The sequence below is a fragment of the Aotus nancymaae genome, unplaced genomic scaffold (genome assembly GCF_030222135.1).
Source record: "Aotus nancymaae isolate 86718 unplaced genomic scaffold, 86718_ANA_hifiasm-v0.15.2.pri h1tg000010l, whole genome shotgun sequence".
Classification (NCBI taxonomy): Eukaryota; Metazoa; Chordata; class Mammalia; order Primates; family Aotidae; genus Aotus; species Aotus nancymaae.
Window position 1 is genome coordinate 65835327 of NW_026988421.1, and position 16817 is coordinate 65852143.

A 16817-nucleotide genomic window follows, 5' to 3' on the forward strand; every position below is an offset into this window, starting at 1 on the left:
AGTTTTACAGTAAGGCTTGACATCTGGTAGGGCAAGTCCCTACCTGATTTCTTTTTTTTTTTTCTCTTTGAGACAGTCTCTCTTTCACCCAGGGTGGAGTGCTGTGGCACGATCTTGGCTCACTGCAACATACGCCTCCTGGGCTCAAGCGATCCTCCTGTCTCAGCCTCCCAAAATGCTGGAATTACAGGTGTGAGCCACCGTGTCTGGCCAAGTCCCTACACATTGTGGTTCTTTTTTTTTTCTCTCTCTCTTTGAGACAGCCTCACTCTGTTGCCCAGGCTGGAGTGCAGTGGCGTGATCTTGGCTTACTACAAACAACTTCTGCCTTCTGGGTTCAAGTGATTCTTCTGCCTCAGCCTCCTGAATAGCTGGGATTATGGGAATGCGCCACTGCATCTAGCTAAGTTTTGTATTTTTAGTAGAGACAGGGTTTTGCCCTGTTTGCCAGGGTGATCTTTTCATAACACATAAAATTTAAATACATTTAATTTGGGTTACAAAATGGTTAGGTTGGTTTTTTAAAAAAACTTAAAATATCTTATGTTAGTGATCATTTGCTAAACTAAATGCTTTTTAGAAAAAATTTAAACCATGTAGAAGTCAATAAAGTACAAATCAAACCTGGGATCAGTTAGTATCTTTGTAGCAGTGTGTGCTGTCCACTAGAATGTTCCATGATTATGGAAATGTTGTATATCTGTGCTATCCAACATGGTAACCACTAGTCACATTTGGCTTTGGTCATTTGAGGTGTGGTTAGTGCAACTGATGAATTTCAACATTTTGTTTCATTTAAATTAAATTTTAATAGCCATATGTAATTAGCATTTATGATAAGTACAGCTTAGGTTTATTGTAAAATTTTACATTTCTCCTTATATGTTTATTTTTTTAAAAAGGTATCTTTCAAATAATCTATTGTGTATATGGTATGTTTTTCTATAACATTCTTGATTATTGGTGGTATTCAGAAATGCTACTTAAGTTTGAATATTTTCTCTTACTTGAATATTTTCTCTTACTTGACTACCTTGTGACCCACATTAAAAGAAAGTCTTTGGTTATTCTGCTTCTCTCTTTCAGAATTCTAAATACTTAGAATATAAGTAAATTGCTATTTGAATCTTTATGTCATGTCACATATTAAGTAACTGGTCCTGAGTTGCTCTGGGACTTCCTCAAGAAACAACCTAAATTATGGATCCTAAATGAACATAGACTACTTTCCTTCATTTTGCCCAGATATAAGATGCCGTTCTTTGGGTTCTTTGATGTTCAAACCTAACTTTGAATGTTGAAGGAAATGGTACTTCTCAGGATACCTAAACATGGATTCTTTTTAAACAGTTCATTTCACAGCTCAACACGCACTTTTTGGAGCACATACTTTATGGTTACTGGGAATACAATGTTAAATAACTGTTTTGCCTTTAAGCAGCTTGTAGTCTAATTGAGGAGTTAGATATGGAAAGAAATCACTTACTTCTTCCCAGTGGCATTATAGAATAGAGGTTAAGAGCGTACTCTGGAGCTGTGTGACCTTGTTTATCTATGGAAGCTCAGTTTCCTTGTGAGTAAAATAAGGATATTAGGGTTCTTGTGAGGATTGAATGAGATTATTTGTGTGTTTGGCGTATGTTAGCTAATATTATTGGCTACTGAGGAGCTTGAAATGTCTCATGCCCCTATTATTGGCAGTGGAGAGCACTTGAGAGATTTAAGCAGGCAGATGACAAAGTTGGATTCACATTTTAGGATTATGTGAATTGCTGTGTCTGTAGTGGATCAATAGATTTGAGGAGGCTATAGTGATAAACCTGTTGAGAAATGATGACCTGATCACTGTAGTTATGATAGAATGGTTGGGAGAGAGAGTGTAATAATACTTTAGTGTTATCAAGGTAAGACTTGATTGATTTAATGAAGAGGGTAAAGGAGTCAGAGATAACATTTGAATTTTTGACTTTGGTGTCTGAATGATGGTGGTATTTACAACTGAGTTATGGAGTGTAGGAGGCGGATGTGGAAGAAGAGGTTGAGAGAGTGCATTGAATTTTGTTCATGCTTGAGATGACTGTGATATCCAGGCAGGCATATTCAGTTGGATTTATGTTTTTTTGGCAGGTTGAAGAGTCACAGCTGGACTCCTTTTGTTTTTGGAGACAGGGTCTTGCTGTATTGCCCAGTCTGGAGTGCAGTGAGTGGTGCTGTCATGCCCTCACTGTAGTCTCCTGGGCTCAAGTGATTCTCTTACTTCAGCCTCCTGAGTAGCTGGGACTATAGGCATGTGCTCCACTATGCCCAGCTAATTTAAACAAATTTATGTTTTAGAGATGGATCTCACTATGTTGCTTGCCCATGCTGCTCTTGAACTCCTCTCACCTTGGCCTCCCAAAGTGTTGGGATTACACATGTGAGCTACAGTGCCTCACCTGGACTCTTTAATTCTATTTAATTGTACATCGTTTGACACAATATTCAATAAATGGTAGCCATTATTAGCATTATTTTTATTATTATGTAGGTGGTATTTAAAGCAACCAATAGATGAACCTTTCTAAAAAAAAGTAAAAAGTAAAAGAAGTGGGCTGGAAGGTAGAACATTTAATAGATGGACAGATAAAGAATGACTATAGAATGAGATTAAGAAAAAGCAGAACTAAGACAAGGTCTGATGAAGTACTATGAGTTTATATAAGAATAGTTAAAAATATCTGATGCAACAGAGCTATATAGTAAAGTAATGCCTAAAAGGTACCACTGTATTTGAATGGGATGTCAGTGGTGCCCTCTGCTACGTAAATCACAGTGGAAGTATGGAGACAGAAGCCAGAAATAGAATGTATTAGCAAATAAATGGGAGGCTAATATAACATGGGCTGGTTTTGTTGATGTGACCCAAGAGCTAAGCAGTAATATCGATACCTTCCAAGTACCAAATTTAAAAATTTCCTCTAATAAAAATATGTGGCTAGTCATTTTGAACAATTATCCAATAATTTTTTTAAAAAAAAAGTAAGAAAAATTAAGAATACAAAGGGTATAGTTCTATTTTATGTATTTAGGTTTAAATGTAGTTTAATTTTTTTCTTTCAGCTTTCTCTGATTTTTAATCCTCATTTACTTTGCTAATGAGATTTAAAAATATTATTTTCATAAACCTTGTAACTTTTTGCTTTTTTATTCTAACCCTGTGAGTTACTGTTAATCTGTTTCTTTATAAGCTTCTTAAATTACACTCCAGTGTTAGTCTCAAACATTGTTGTAGTGATTAATGCTTTTGCATCCCATTTTCTTCCTTTCTAATATATTTTAATCAATTTTTATTTGAAGAGCCAATTAAATATGTTGTTTAAGATCTTGTCATATCCACACTGTCTACCTGATTGGTTCTGCCAATTCTGTAAAACTTTACTTGATATTATTGGGATTCTTTGGACTATGTGGTAATATTTATAGATTTATAGAAATTTTACTTAATTCTTGGAAGGCAATTTTAGTTCTAAGTATTTGTAGAATATTTTATTGTCATCTGCTATGTACCAAGTCTTAACTTGACATTAACTGTGTAACATTAGGCATGGCACCTCTCTTATGACTGTCCTATTTCGGAACTTCACAGTATGTACCTGGACCTTTCAGAGCACTAAGTTCTGTGCTATGCTATTCTTCAGAGAAGGAGCACATTTGAATAAAAAGTGTTTGTTTCAGTCTCAATGAAAGACTCTTATAAAAGTTATGAACGTCTAAAACTGCCCTTTCCTCCCTTTTTGAGCTAATTGAATTCTTCATTTTATAGGGGTGGAAGATTCCAAGAAGAAGGAGCAGGGATGAGTATTATAATTGTTAAATAATGTGCTGGACACTTTTTGTGTAATGTTATTTGATCTGGATAGCAACCCTTTGACATAGGTAGTTTTATCCTCATTAGAGAAATTAAATAGCTTGCCCAATTCAGAAAATGAGTTAATGGCAGAATCAGGATGATATTTGCAGGTTTTTCTATTCGTAATCTAGTGTTTTTCTCACTCAGGGTTCTCTGTCTAGCGCCTAGAGGTAGAATAAACAGGGCCCTTCCCTGTGCTCCCTCTTGCTTCCCCGTCTTCTGTTTTTTGGAGTGTATGTCATTTTTCTCCAGCAGTAATTTAGGGGAAAAAAAAATGTTGAGGACTACCACTGTATCATTTTGCTCTGATTTTTAGGAATTATGTTCATGCTAAGAATTGATTATAAAAGAAGAATATCTATCTAATTACGCCATTAGGAAACAAAACTCAACCAAAATATAGGCTGTGGTTTGCATCATTCTATGAAAGACATGGTGGGAAGTTGAGTTATAGCTTTCCACTGAGTTGACTTTTCCCTTTGATGTTTATTAATTTAAAACATTGAGTATTCAAAGAATACATTAAACATGATAGACTCAGGCTGTACAGATGCCCCTTGCAATCTGTGGAGGACTGGTTCTAGGATTCCCCTTGGACACGAAAATCCACTGATGCTCAGGTTTTTATATAAAACAGTGTAGTATTTGTATATAATTTATGCACATCCTCCCACATATTTTAAATCATCTCCAGATTACTTACAAAGCCTAATGCAGTGTAGATGTGGGCACGTACAGTGGCTCACACTTGTTAATGCCAGCACTTTGAAAGGCTGAGGTGGGAGAGTCACTTGAGTCCAACAATGTGAGACCAGCCGGAGAAACATAGCTCCCATCTCTAAAAAAAAATTAAAAATTAAAAAATTAGATGGGCATGGTGACATGTGCCTGTAGTCCCAGCTGCTCAGGAGGCTGAGGTGTGAGGCTTTCTTGAGACCTGTAGTTCGAGGCAGCAGTGAGCTATGATCATGCCACTGCACCCCAGCCTAAGTGTCAGTGAGAACCCCCCAGCTCTAAAAAAAATAATAATAATAAATGCTATGTTGTTACACTGTTGTTTAGGGAATAATGACAAGAAAAAAAATACATGTTTAGTACAGACACAACCATCCTCTTTTTACTGGTGTCAGAAGTGAGGGCAATGTTGGGTACTTTGTCCTTAAACTTCATAGTTTGGCCAACTCTGGGGAGTATATGTATAGGACAGATTCCTAGGAAGCACTGGCTCAGGACAGTGGGAAATCAAATTAGACAGAGGAATACTAAGAGTGCCTGCTTTTAAAGCTGATTTGGGATTAGAGAACTAATTTGCCTGGAGAACAGTTCAAGATGAATGTTTCAGATTCATTGTTGAAGACCTGGAGATATACTGTATGAATTAGGAGAGTAAAATTTCTCCTTCAGTGATTTGATAAAAATCAGGCTATTCTTGCCTTCTTGCTTCTTGCTTATCACAGTCCCTTTCTTCTGTCTTCCTTCCCAATTCCCTTCAAATTCTTATCTTGAGACTTTAAAAAGGAAGGTTGTTTATGAGGAAAGGGCAAAGAAGAGAGCTGAGATGGGCAAGGAAGAGAACCTTGGTGAACAGATAAACACTGTCCCCTTGTTTGACTTTTAGAGAGAAGACTTATTACACCCGCTTTTGCATCATTGTTACACACTGTACTTAACTTTATTGACTTATCACACTATGAGCAGTTATTTTTATTACTGAATTGTGAGGTTTTTAAAGACAGTAAGTATGTTTGTTATTTCTCTATCAATAACCAGTGAGAGACAGTCATTGGTTGAGTGCCTATTGTATGTGCCAAGCACTTTGCTGAGACATAGATATCAAGTCCAGTGGTGTCTTTCTTTCTTTCCTTTCTTTCTTTTCCCTCCCTCCCTCCCTTCCTTTCTTCCCTTCCTTCTCTCACTCTCTTTCTCTCTTTCTTGTTTTGCTCTTGTTGCGCAGGCTGGAATGTAGTGGCACAATCTTGGCTTACCACAACCTCCACCTCCTGGGTTCAAGCAATTCTCCTGCCTCAGCCTCCTGAGTAGCTGGGATTACAGGCATGCATCACCATGCCTGGCTAATTTTTTGTACTTTTTAGTAGAGAGGGGGTTTCTCCATGTTGGTCAGGTTGGTCTCGAACTCCCGACCTCAGGTGATCTGCCTGCCTCAGCCTCCCAAAGTGCTGGGATTATAGGCGTGAGCCACCGTGCCCAGCCTCCAGTGGTTTCAAACTTAGAAACTTTCATATTTTATAAATACGTTTTGATAAAGAAGTACTTCCTCACACATTACTTTTTATGTTTTTTTTTTTTTTGAGACGGAGTCTTGCTCTGTCGCCCAGGCTGGAGTGCAGTGGCGTAATCTCGGTTCACTGCAACCTCTGCCTCCCATGTTCAAGTGATTCTCCTGCCTCAGTGTCCCAAGTAGCTGGGACTACAGGTGCGTGCCACCACGCTCGGCTAATTTTTTGTGTTTTTACTAGAGACAGCGTTTCACCGTGTTAGCCAGGATGGTCTCGATCTTTTGACTTCGTGATCTGCCCACCTCGGCCTCCCAAAGTGCTGGGATTACAGCATGTGCCACTGCTCCAGGCCTTGTTTTTTTGTTTTTTTGTTTTTTTTTTTGAGATGGAGTTTCACTCTGTCGCCCAGACTGGAGTGCAGTGGCGCAATCTCGGCTCACTACAACCTCTGTCTCCTGGGTTCAAGTGACTGTCCTGCCTCAGCCTCCCCAGTAGCTGGGATCACAGGCTCCTGCTACCACGCCTGGCTAATTTTTGTATTTTTAGTAGAGATGGAATTTTGCCATGTTGGCCAGGCTGGAATTGAATTCCGGACCTTAAGTGATCCACCCTCCTTGGCCTCCCAAAGTGCTAGGATTATAGGCATGAGCCACCGTGCCCAGCCAATGATTTTTAACAACTTTAAATAATACTGATAAATCACTCTTTTTAGTGGACTCTAAATACCATCATGATTTGATACTCCCATCATTCATTTATAGAAATACATAAATAGCTTCCTTTTTTAACATTTAAAATTTTTATAGTCCTTTCTGTTTTGAATTTGCATGTCTGTTACACTTTTCACATGAGATTCTATTCTTATATGATACATTTTATGCATAAGTTATATTTTGCATATAACATGCATACATTATGAAGGTAGTATATTTTTATACATTACAGTCATTCATGCATATTGATTACCTTATATGTCTTTGCAGCCAAAATATGTAAATTTAAAAATACCTCTTAGTAATTAAATTGTAATTAGCACAGAATAAAATAACAAATGTATTAAAATGTTGGTAAATTTATTTATTAAAAAAATTTTTTTTCTCCTCCTCTGCCTCCAAAATGTTGCTTAAAAAAAAAAAAAAGTATTTGGGAGGCCGAGGCAGGTGGATCATGAGGTCAAGAGATCGAGACCATCCTGGTCAACATGGTGAAACCCCGTCTCTACTAAAAATACAAAAAATTAGCTGGGCATGGTGGTGCGTGCCTGTAATCCCAGCTACTCAGGAGGCTGAGGCAGGAGAATTGCCTGAACCCAGGAGGCGGAGGTTGTGGTGAGCCGAGATCGTGCCATTGCACTCCAGTCTGGGTAACAAGAGCGAAACTCCGTCTCAAAAAAAAAAAAAAAGAAGTATTAAACAGAAGAAAATAGGCCAGGCACAGTGGCTCATGCCTGTAATCCCAGTACTTTGGGAGGATGAGGTGGGCAGACCACTTGAGGTCAGGAGTTCGTGACCAGCCTGACCAACATAGTGAAACTCCATTTCTACTTGAAGTACAAAAATTAGCCGGAGGTGGTGGTGCATGCCTGTAGTCCCAGCTACTTTGGGAGCTGAGAATTTCTTAAACTGGGGAGGCAGAGTTTGTGATGAGCCAGGATTGCACCACTGCACTCCAGCCTGCGTAACAGAGCAGAACTCCATCTCCAAAAAATAAAAATAAAAATAAGTTTTGCAGACAAAATATGAATCATTCCTTGTTTAACACTTAAAAGGTTTTTATACCCAGGCAATACAATAGTGTATAATTCCATTCAGAAGAATATTGAAGATCTTCAAAGCATGGTCAAGGTGATCTCCTTTCAGTCCATGGAATGGTGTTCCTGGAAATCACTAATTGAACAGCAAAAAACCTATCTATCTGGGCATTCTTGGTGTTTGATCAATTAAGTCAGAGACCTATAACAGTGTTGGAGTGCTTGTTTTGTAAAGGTCAACCAACTTAGGTTGATACTGTTTGTATGAAGAGTGTAATTTTCTTTTCTGTTATATAGGTATTCTCTGAAACCAAATGACCAAATCTTGGCTGAAGACAAACACAAAGAACTGTAAGTTCATTAAACCATGGGTTATAAATAATTTACTCTCTCTGTGAAGTTGATATATGTATATGTAAATAATCTGATTTTCAAAATTAGATAATGACAAAGTATAATTAACACTATGATCTTAATCCTAACAGGATTACAATAACTTACATTATATAATTTACACAACATAAAGTTTGCATAGGACATAGTTTCTTCTGTATTCACATTAAAAAATGTAGTGTTGTATTCCATCATTTCCATCATCTAGATTAAAGTCTTATTGGGAATATGTCATTTCTTTCTCTCTTTCTAGATAAAATATAAATTGTCCCTGTTTTCTTTCTGACTGCTCTACCAGAAAAAGGAAAAAATAGAATTAAATTGCCACTGTTAATTTTTGGGTCTTATTCTGGTGGATCCCCCACTCTTATGATAATGATGGAGAAATATAATTTTGTTTCTTTCATTGCTTTATGAAAAATTAAATGTCTATTGTTTGGTACAAGGTAAAATACTTTATTTTATTTTTGTATTTTTGAGACAGAGTCTTGCTCTGTTGCCCAGGCTGGAGGCGCAATCTCGCCACCTTGCAACCTCTAACTCCCGGGTTCAAGCAATTCTCCTGCCTCAGCCTCTCAAGTAGCTGGCATTACCGGCCCCCACCACCACACCTGGCTAATTTTTGTATTTTTAGTAGAGACGGGGTTTTGTTATGTTGGCCACGCTGATCTCAAACTCCTGACCTCAGGTGATCTTCCTGCCTCGGCTTCCCAGAGTGCTGGGATTACGGGCATGAGCCACTGAGCCTGGCCAAAGACATTTTATTTTCACATCTAACTCAGATATCTCTTGATTTAGTTTAATGTAACCTTCATTTGTACTTATCTATATGGAGGGTGACTTTTTTTTTTTTTTTTTGTAGAGGACATCAAGACTATTATTTTTCTGAGATTAAATAATAATTTTTCCAAGTACTTTTAAACTGCTTTTTAAAAACTGTCTTGAACCTTTTGCAAAATATTTTCTTTTCTCCTATTTAAAATATCATATGAAGTGTTAATTATAAAATGGCAGGACCAATGTTCAAGGAAAGGATTTCCTTATGCATTCTTATCGTTTACATATTCCATTGTTAATGCTAACCTTTGATCCGTATTTTTACATTTGGTCTATCCTTATTTGTTTATAATCTCCATAGTGGATTCTCAAATATATATGCTGTCAATAAATTTTTTTGCTGTTTTTTTATTGCCTAGTAGTCAATGAGGGTAGGTGACTGTAGCATTCATTGGTTATTATTTATAGGTCTGGTAACAGAGCTTCTTTTGCTTTGGGAATTAAGTAGCTGGTGAGCCTTGGAAGTTCCTTTGGTCCTTAGACTATGACCAGTATTAAAAATATCAGAAATCTGCTTTTAAAGAGTAAATATTATTATTATTATTGAGACATAGTTTTGCTCTTGTTGCTCAAGCTGGATTGCAATGGCGAGTTCTCAGCTCACTGCAACCTCTGCCTCCTGGGTTCAGGCGATTCTCCTGCCTCAGCCTTCCCAGTAGCTGGGATTACAGGCATATGCCACATACCTGGCTAATTTTTTGTATTTTTGTGTTTTTAGAAATGAGGTTTCACCATGTTAGCCAGGCTGGTCTCAAACTCCTGGCCTTAGGTGATCCACCCACCTTGGCCTCCTGAAGTGCTGGGATTACAGGCATGAGCCACCATGCCCAGCCAAAAATTTTTGTTGATGATTTTTTTTTTTTTTTGAGATGGAATCTCACTCTGTCACCTTGGCTGGAGTGCAGTGGCATGATCTCAGCTCTCTGCAACCTCCACTTCCTGGGTTCAAGTGATTCTCCTGACTTAGCCTCCCGAGTAGCTGGGACTACAGGTGCTCACCACCATGCCTGGCTAATTTTTGTATTTTTAGTAAAGATAGGGTTTCACCATATTGGCCAGTCTGATCTGGAACTCCTTACCTCAAGTAATCCACCCGCCTCAGCCTCTCAAAGTGCTGGGATTACAGGCAGGAGCCACCACGCCTGTCCCTGGCCGAAAGTTTTTAAACTGTCCAAGATATAATTTGTCTCTATGGCTATAACTTGGTCACTGATACTTTTTTCTTACTTTTCTTTCTTTCTTTCTTTCTTTTTTTTTTGAGATGGAGTCTTGCTCTTTCGCCCAGGTTGGAGTATAGTAGTGCCATCTCCACTCACTGTGACCCTGAGACCTCTGCCTCCCGGGTTCAAGTGATTCTCCTGCCTCAGCCTTTTGAGTAGCTGGGATTACAGGCACCTGCCACCATGCCCAGCTAATTTTTGTATTTTAGTAGAGACAGGGTTTCACCATGTTGGCCAGGCTGGTCTCAAACTCCTGACTTCAAGCGATCCACCCACCTTGGCCTCCCAAAGTGCTGGGATTACAGGCGTGAGTTACTGTGCTTAGCCTTTACATTTTATAATGAAAAGTATTAAACATTTAATATGTGCTCCTCCATATATTTACCACCGAGATTTTCCTTTAACATATGATTGCACTTGCTTTATCATCTATTTATTCTTCTATTCATGCATTACTTCCTCTGTTTTTTTGGATGCATTTCAAAGTAAATTGTAGACATCTATATGCTTCCCCCTAAATATTTCAACACATACACCATTAACTAGAGTTTTATATTTCAAACTTTTTTTGTTTGTTTCACCTGTTCTAAAATTTCTTATAAACTGAGTCATATGTATGTCCTATTTTGTATAAAGCTTCTGCCACTTACTGTGTTTTTGAAATTTATCAGTGTTGTTGTTGCGTCTATCAGTTAATTCCTTTTTATTTTTGCAGATTAACATTCTGTTGTTTATTTGTTCTGTTATTGCTAAGTATTGCCACTTGTTTGATTTGTCATTATTTGATGGTCTTGATATTTTTGGCTGCTGGCTCTCTGCCTTGTAGTTTTTGATTTACATACCAAAGAAAACATTCAGTTGAATATGGCATTATAAAAGCAGAGTATTAATTTTAAAAAATTCAATGGTTACTGAATTAATGAATTTCATGAATTCATGAAAACTGTTTATAAATAATCTCATTTGTGTCTTTGGAATTAAAATAGCCAAAATCTTAGTAGGATGGCGGTCATGAAAGTCAGAGTCTGCTAAGGAGTATGTAACAACTCACCTGCTGTATTAGAAACAAAAAGATCTCTTTGTGTTCAAGATCAAGATTTAAAAAACGTAAGAGATATGGATATAAAACAAAATTTTATTAGCTAATTCCATGCTTTCTTCTTATAAAACATTATTATAACCTCTTAATTTCAGTCTGTTAAAGCTTAATTGAAAATAAAATTATAAAAAATGTGTTGGTACCATCACATTGACCTGCTTTTTGAAAATGTACCCTAATTTTATAAGAGTACCACTAAGAGTGTACAGGAGTATAGTGATACCTCTAATTATCTTGATATTAATAAATAAAGAGTGACCTGGCATGGTGATTCACACATGTAATCCCAATACTTTGGAGGCTAAGGTGGGAGGATTGCTTGAGGCCAGGTGTTCGAGACCAGCCTGAGAAACATAGTGAGACCCCCATCTCTACAAAAAATTTTAAAAAGCCTGGGCGCAGTAGTTCACGCCTGTAATCCCAGCACTTTGGGAGGCTGAGGCGGGCAGATCACCTGAGTTTAAGAGTTCAAGACCAGCCTGTCCAACATGGTGAAACCCTGTCTCTACTAAAAATACAAAAATTAGCTGGGTGTGGTGGCAGGTGCTTGTAATCCCAGCTACTTGGGAGGCTGAGGCTGGAGAATTGCTTGAATCTGGGAGGCCAAGGTTGCAGTTAGCTGATATCGTGCCACTGTGCTCCAGCTTGGATGACAGAGTGAGACTCTGTCTCAAAAAAAATGAGAAAAAATAATTAGCCTGACAAGGTGGTGTCAGCTTCTAGTACCAGCTACTCAGGAAGCTGAGGCAGGAGGATCTCTTGGGCCTAGGAGATCAAGGCTGCAGTGAACCATGATCATTCATTCTACTGGGTTCTGGCCTGGACAACAGTGTAGGACCTTGCCTTTAAAAAAATAAAAAAAGAATAAGAGAGTACAATGATAGTTCTAATTGTCTTGATATTAATAAATTTTAAGTATATTTTCATTAAAAACATTTTTAGTTCCTGAAATTTCATGATTCAGATTTTATATACACTTAGTTACTGATGCTTCACAAATATACTTGTTTCTCTGTGTGAAGAAGATAGGCATGGGAAAACAGGGAATTATTGGTCAGCAGTGGCACTTGTTTTTCTAAGCAAAGTGGTTTTTTTCAAGTTCCTGTTTTTCATTATTCTACTTACTGAAGACCTTGGGGGATGATTTTAAGTAGAGAAAGCTGAGCAATTAAAGTTGCAATGTGATTAATCTAAAACTGTAGGATTTATACTTTGCTCTATGCATGATCCAGTAATAAACTGGTTTCAACAGCTTTCTAGTTTTTTTCAGTTGTAGTTTTGTAAATGGAATAATTTAAAATAAATTAAGGAAACATCACTATTTTACCAAATATTTTTACTTACTTTCCATTGTGCTAGGCATTATTTAAAGAAAAGATACTGTGCATCTTTTTGTATATTAATTATACCTCAGTAAAGTGGTTTAAGAAAAAGTAGAAGGTACTGATTTTATTTATAAATGGCATCTTACTCTCCAATAGTGGTTTTTAAAAATTTTGGACACATCTGCAGTTTTCAAAAGTAGAACCACTTTGTTTCCATGAATATCTATTTTATGAATATATAAATTTTGTTTCACCTTGAATTTTGAGATCTGATCATAAAGATTTAGTTAAGGAAAGTTAAAGTTGTCTGGAGTTAGAGGTGAATTCCAAATGAGAATATAAATAAATTCTGAAGTATCCATACCACTTAACACAGAGTAACCTGATATCTGAAGATGTTTTTTGTTTGCTATAAGGCAAGGAGAAAGCCTCCTTAAAAGGGATTCACATTTATTTACCCAGCTTTTAAAGATAGCTAACAAGGTAAACAGTGAACCTTTGTAGGCAGTGTATACTGTTCTAAACATGAAGTATATTTTCCCTTCTGATAGTGAATGAATTCTATTTATGACTTTTTTTTTTTTTTTTTTTTGAGACAGAGTCTTGGTCTGTTGCCAGGCGCCAGGCTGGAGTGCAGTGGCGTGATCTCGGCACACTGCAACCTCTGCCTCCTGGGTTCAAGCAATTGTCTTACCTCAGCCTCCTGAGTAGCTGGGACTACAGGTGTGCACTACCATGCCCAGCTAATTTTTGTGTTTTTTAGTAGAGATGGGGTTTCACCATGTTGGCCAGGATGGTCTTGATCTCTTGACCTCATGATCCGCCTGCCTCAGCCTCCCAAAGTGCTGGGATTACAGGCGTGAGCCACCACGCCTGGCCTATTTATGATTTTTTAATGTCAAAAGTTAAATTATTTTATCAGAATTACCCCTTAAATTTTTAAATTTTGTCTTATAAAAGGGAATTATATTATGGTATTTAAGTGTTTGCCAGTTTACAAGTATGATGAGATGGGAGAAAACAAATAAATTACGCAATAGACATGAACCTTCAAGGATATTAGAAAGGACGTGCTCAGGCTATGATCTTTGGTGCAGTGTAAAAATATTTCTTAGAGAATAGTGTCAATTTTCAAATCAGCAGGAGAGTTATAAGTGTTTAAGAGGAATGTTTAGGAATAGATCAGGGTAGCTAGATACAATAACATCTGGCATGCTTTTAATTATTATTAATGTTGTGACTTAGCAGTTCTTTGAAAACATCAAAATCATAGACTGGGCTTGTGCCTATAATCCCAGCACTTTGGGAGGCAGAGGCAGGAGGACTGCTTGAGTCTAGGTGTTGGAGAACAGCCTGGACAACACAGTGAGACTCTTGTCTCTACAAAAATTTAAAAATAGTAGTTGGGTGTGGTGGCGCGTGCCTGTAGTCTCAGCTGGTTGGGAGACTGAGGTAGAAGAATTACTTGAGCTCAGAAGGTCCAGACTGCAGTGAGCTGTGATCCGTGTTAGTGTGTTCCAACCTGGGTGACAGAATGAGACCCTGTGTCAAAAGAATCTTTTTTTTTTTTTTTGTAAGAATGGTCTAAGAACTGGATGCCTGTAAAGCTAGTAGAGAGAAAGAGAGAGAAACCCTGTGAAGCAAAAAGTCAAAATTAAAAATAAAGAAGTTAGGACCAATAGCAAAGTTAAGTGTTTAATTTTTTTTAGTGTTCATAAATAGGATACAGTTTTAAAAATATCATAAATATTTTTATGATCCTGTTTTCAGGGCCCACTTTTTTTTGTATCTTTAAAATTACAGTATTTTGATTCTAGAAATGAACCCTAGAACCAGTATCCATATTTTATCATGAATAAAGTGAGAGAGAGAGTAACACTGATAAAATGACTTGCTTGATTGATAAAATTTACATTGCTGCTTAAGGACAGTACTAGACCAGAATCCAAGTCCCCTGATTCCCATTTAAGTCCTGTTTTTGCCACACCAAACAGTTCTCTAAGTATATAGTCTTTTTTTTTTTTTTTTTTTTTAAACAGGATCTCACTTCCTCACCCAGGCTGGAGAACAGTTGCATGATTATGGCTCACTACAGCCTTGTTTTTAGAGATGAGGTATCCTTATGTTGCTTAGGGTGGTCGTAAATTCCTGAGCTCAAGGGACCTCCTGCCTTGGCTCTCAAAGTGTCGTGATTACAGACATGATATACTGCACCCAGCCAGTAATTTCTTTTAAAGGAATTAATATCCATTGCAAGACTTGGTAACTGATTACAGTGAATTCAGTAGCTGATTGAATCAGTTTCACAGTATTGTGTTGTGGTTTTAGAAACCACTTCAGACCAATAGCCAATATTGAATGAGTTGAAGAGAATTAATCACTTCCAAATACAAGGCACTTTACATTCTTCCAAAGGAGAGGATGCAACACAAAGCTGTTTGGTCAGCTTGATATAAAATATTTTAGATATGCTCATGAAATAAGTCAAATGTGTACATTTTACAACCATGTAGTATGTTAAATAGAATTACTTTTTTCTTTTTTTCCTTCTCATTTCTTCGAACAGACTTACTTAGAATCTTCATTAGCATCCTTGTCATCATTGGAGCCCTTTTCTCTGGAACGCATCAGTCTCTTTCCATTTTTGATATTTTCTCTGGAAATTTTATCCTGAGCTATAAATGCCTCTCTTGTAAGAAAAGTTTGTGACTCACTGCAGCCCTGACCTCATGGGCTTAAGCCATCCTCCCGTCAGCCTCCTGAGTATCTGGGACTACCAGTGTGCACCACCATGTATGGCTAATATTTGTATTTTTTTGTAGAGATGGGGTCTTGCCATGTTGTCCAGGCTGATCTTGAACACCTGGGCTCAAGTTATATGTCTGCCTTGGCTTCCTCAAGTGTGGGATTACAGATGTGAGCTACTGTGCCTGGCCAAGAAAAATTTTTTTTTTAATTTATTTTTATATGTAGTCATAGTATTTGTAAGGTAACCTTTTACTGTATTGTTTTTAAAACTAAGCTTTAAATAGTTCCTTGTAATAAGAGTTACCATTGTGCTTATAAGGCTGCATCTCCAGGAGTAAGTAGTAAATCTGTGTTGGGTTTCTTTGCTGCTGCTGCTGCTTTTTTTTTTTAACTGATGTGGTCAGTTGGTCAGGTGACTTCTGTAAAGATCCAAAACTAGTATTGATTGAGGTCATTTCAGGCTTATGCATAATCTACAAAGGATTCTCAACCAATTGAGATCAGAGTTTACCTCTTTTGATGAACTTTTGATTGTTATCTTACTTTAAAATTCTAGGATCTCATAACTTCTATGAAATTTTTATACCTGGATTATAAAACTTCTGAAGGATTTGCTTAAATATTTTGTTGCTTAAAAGAAAATAATTGGGCTGGGCATTACGGCTCACACCTGTAATCCCAGCACTTTGGGAGGCCGAGGCGGGTGGATCACCTGAGGTCAGGAGTTCGAGACAAGCCTGACCAACATGGAGAAACCCCCGTCTCTACTAATAATACAAAATAATTATCCAGGCGTGGTGGCGCATGCCTGTAATTCCAGCTACCCAGGACTCAGAGGCAGGAGAATCACTTGAAGCCGGAAGGCGGAGGTTGTGGCGAAACAAGATCTCGCCATTGCACTCCAGCTTGTGCAACAAGAGTGAGACTCTGTCTCATAAAAAAAAGAAAAGAAAAAAAAAGAAAAAGAAAATAATTGGTCGAGTGTGGAGGCTCATGCCTGTAGTCCTAGCATTTTGGGAGGCTGAGGTAGGTGGATCAGTTGAGCTCAGGTGTTCAAAATCAGCCTTGGCAATGTGGTGAAACCCTGTTTCTACTGAAAGTACAAAAAAATTAGCTGGGCATGATGGCACTCACCTCAGGAGGCTGAGGTGAGAGGATTGCTTGAGCTCAAGTCATGTCCTTGGCCTCACAACTTGCATAGCTGTGTGAAATAAAAAGTTTAGGCATCAGAAAAAAAAAAAAAAAAAAAAGTCTAGGCTGCACCGAGCCAAGATTGCACAACTGCACTCCAACCTGGGCAACAGAGTGAGAACCTGTCC

The 16817-nt window shown here is 37.7% G+C and overlaps 1 protein-coding gene across 2 annotated transcripts in view; it reads left to right on the forward strand.

Moving 5' to 3' along the window:
* ADK (adenosine kinase) overlaps positions 1-16817 on the forward strand; it is a 561731-nt gene that overhangs the window by 57545 nt on the left and 487369 nt on the right. For both annotated transcript variants that reach the window (XM_012460167.2, XM_012460168.2), the window contains exon 3: positions 8174-8227. In XM_012460167.2, coding sequence (XP_012315590.1) covers positions 8174-8227 — 54 coding nt within the window. The remainder of the gene's footprint in view (positions 1-8173; positions 8228-16817) is intronic.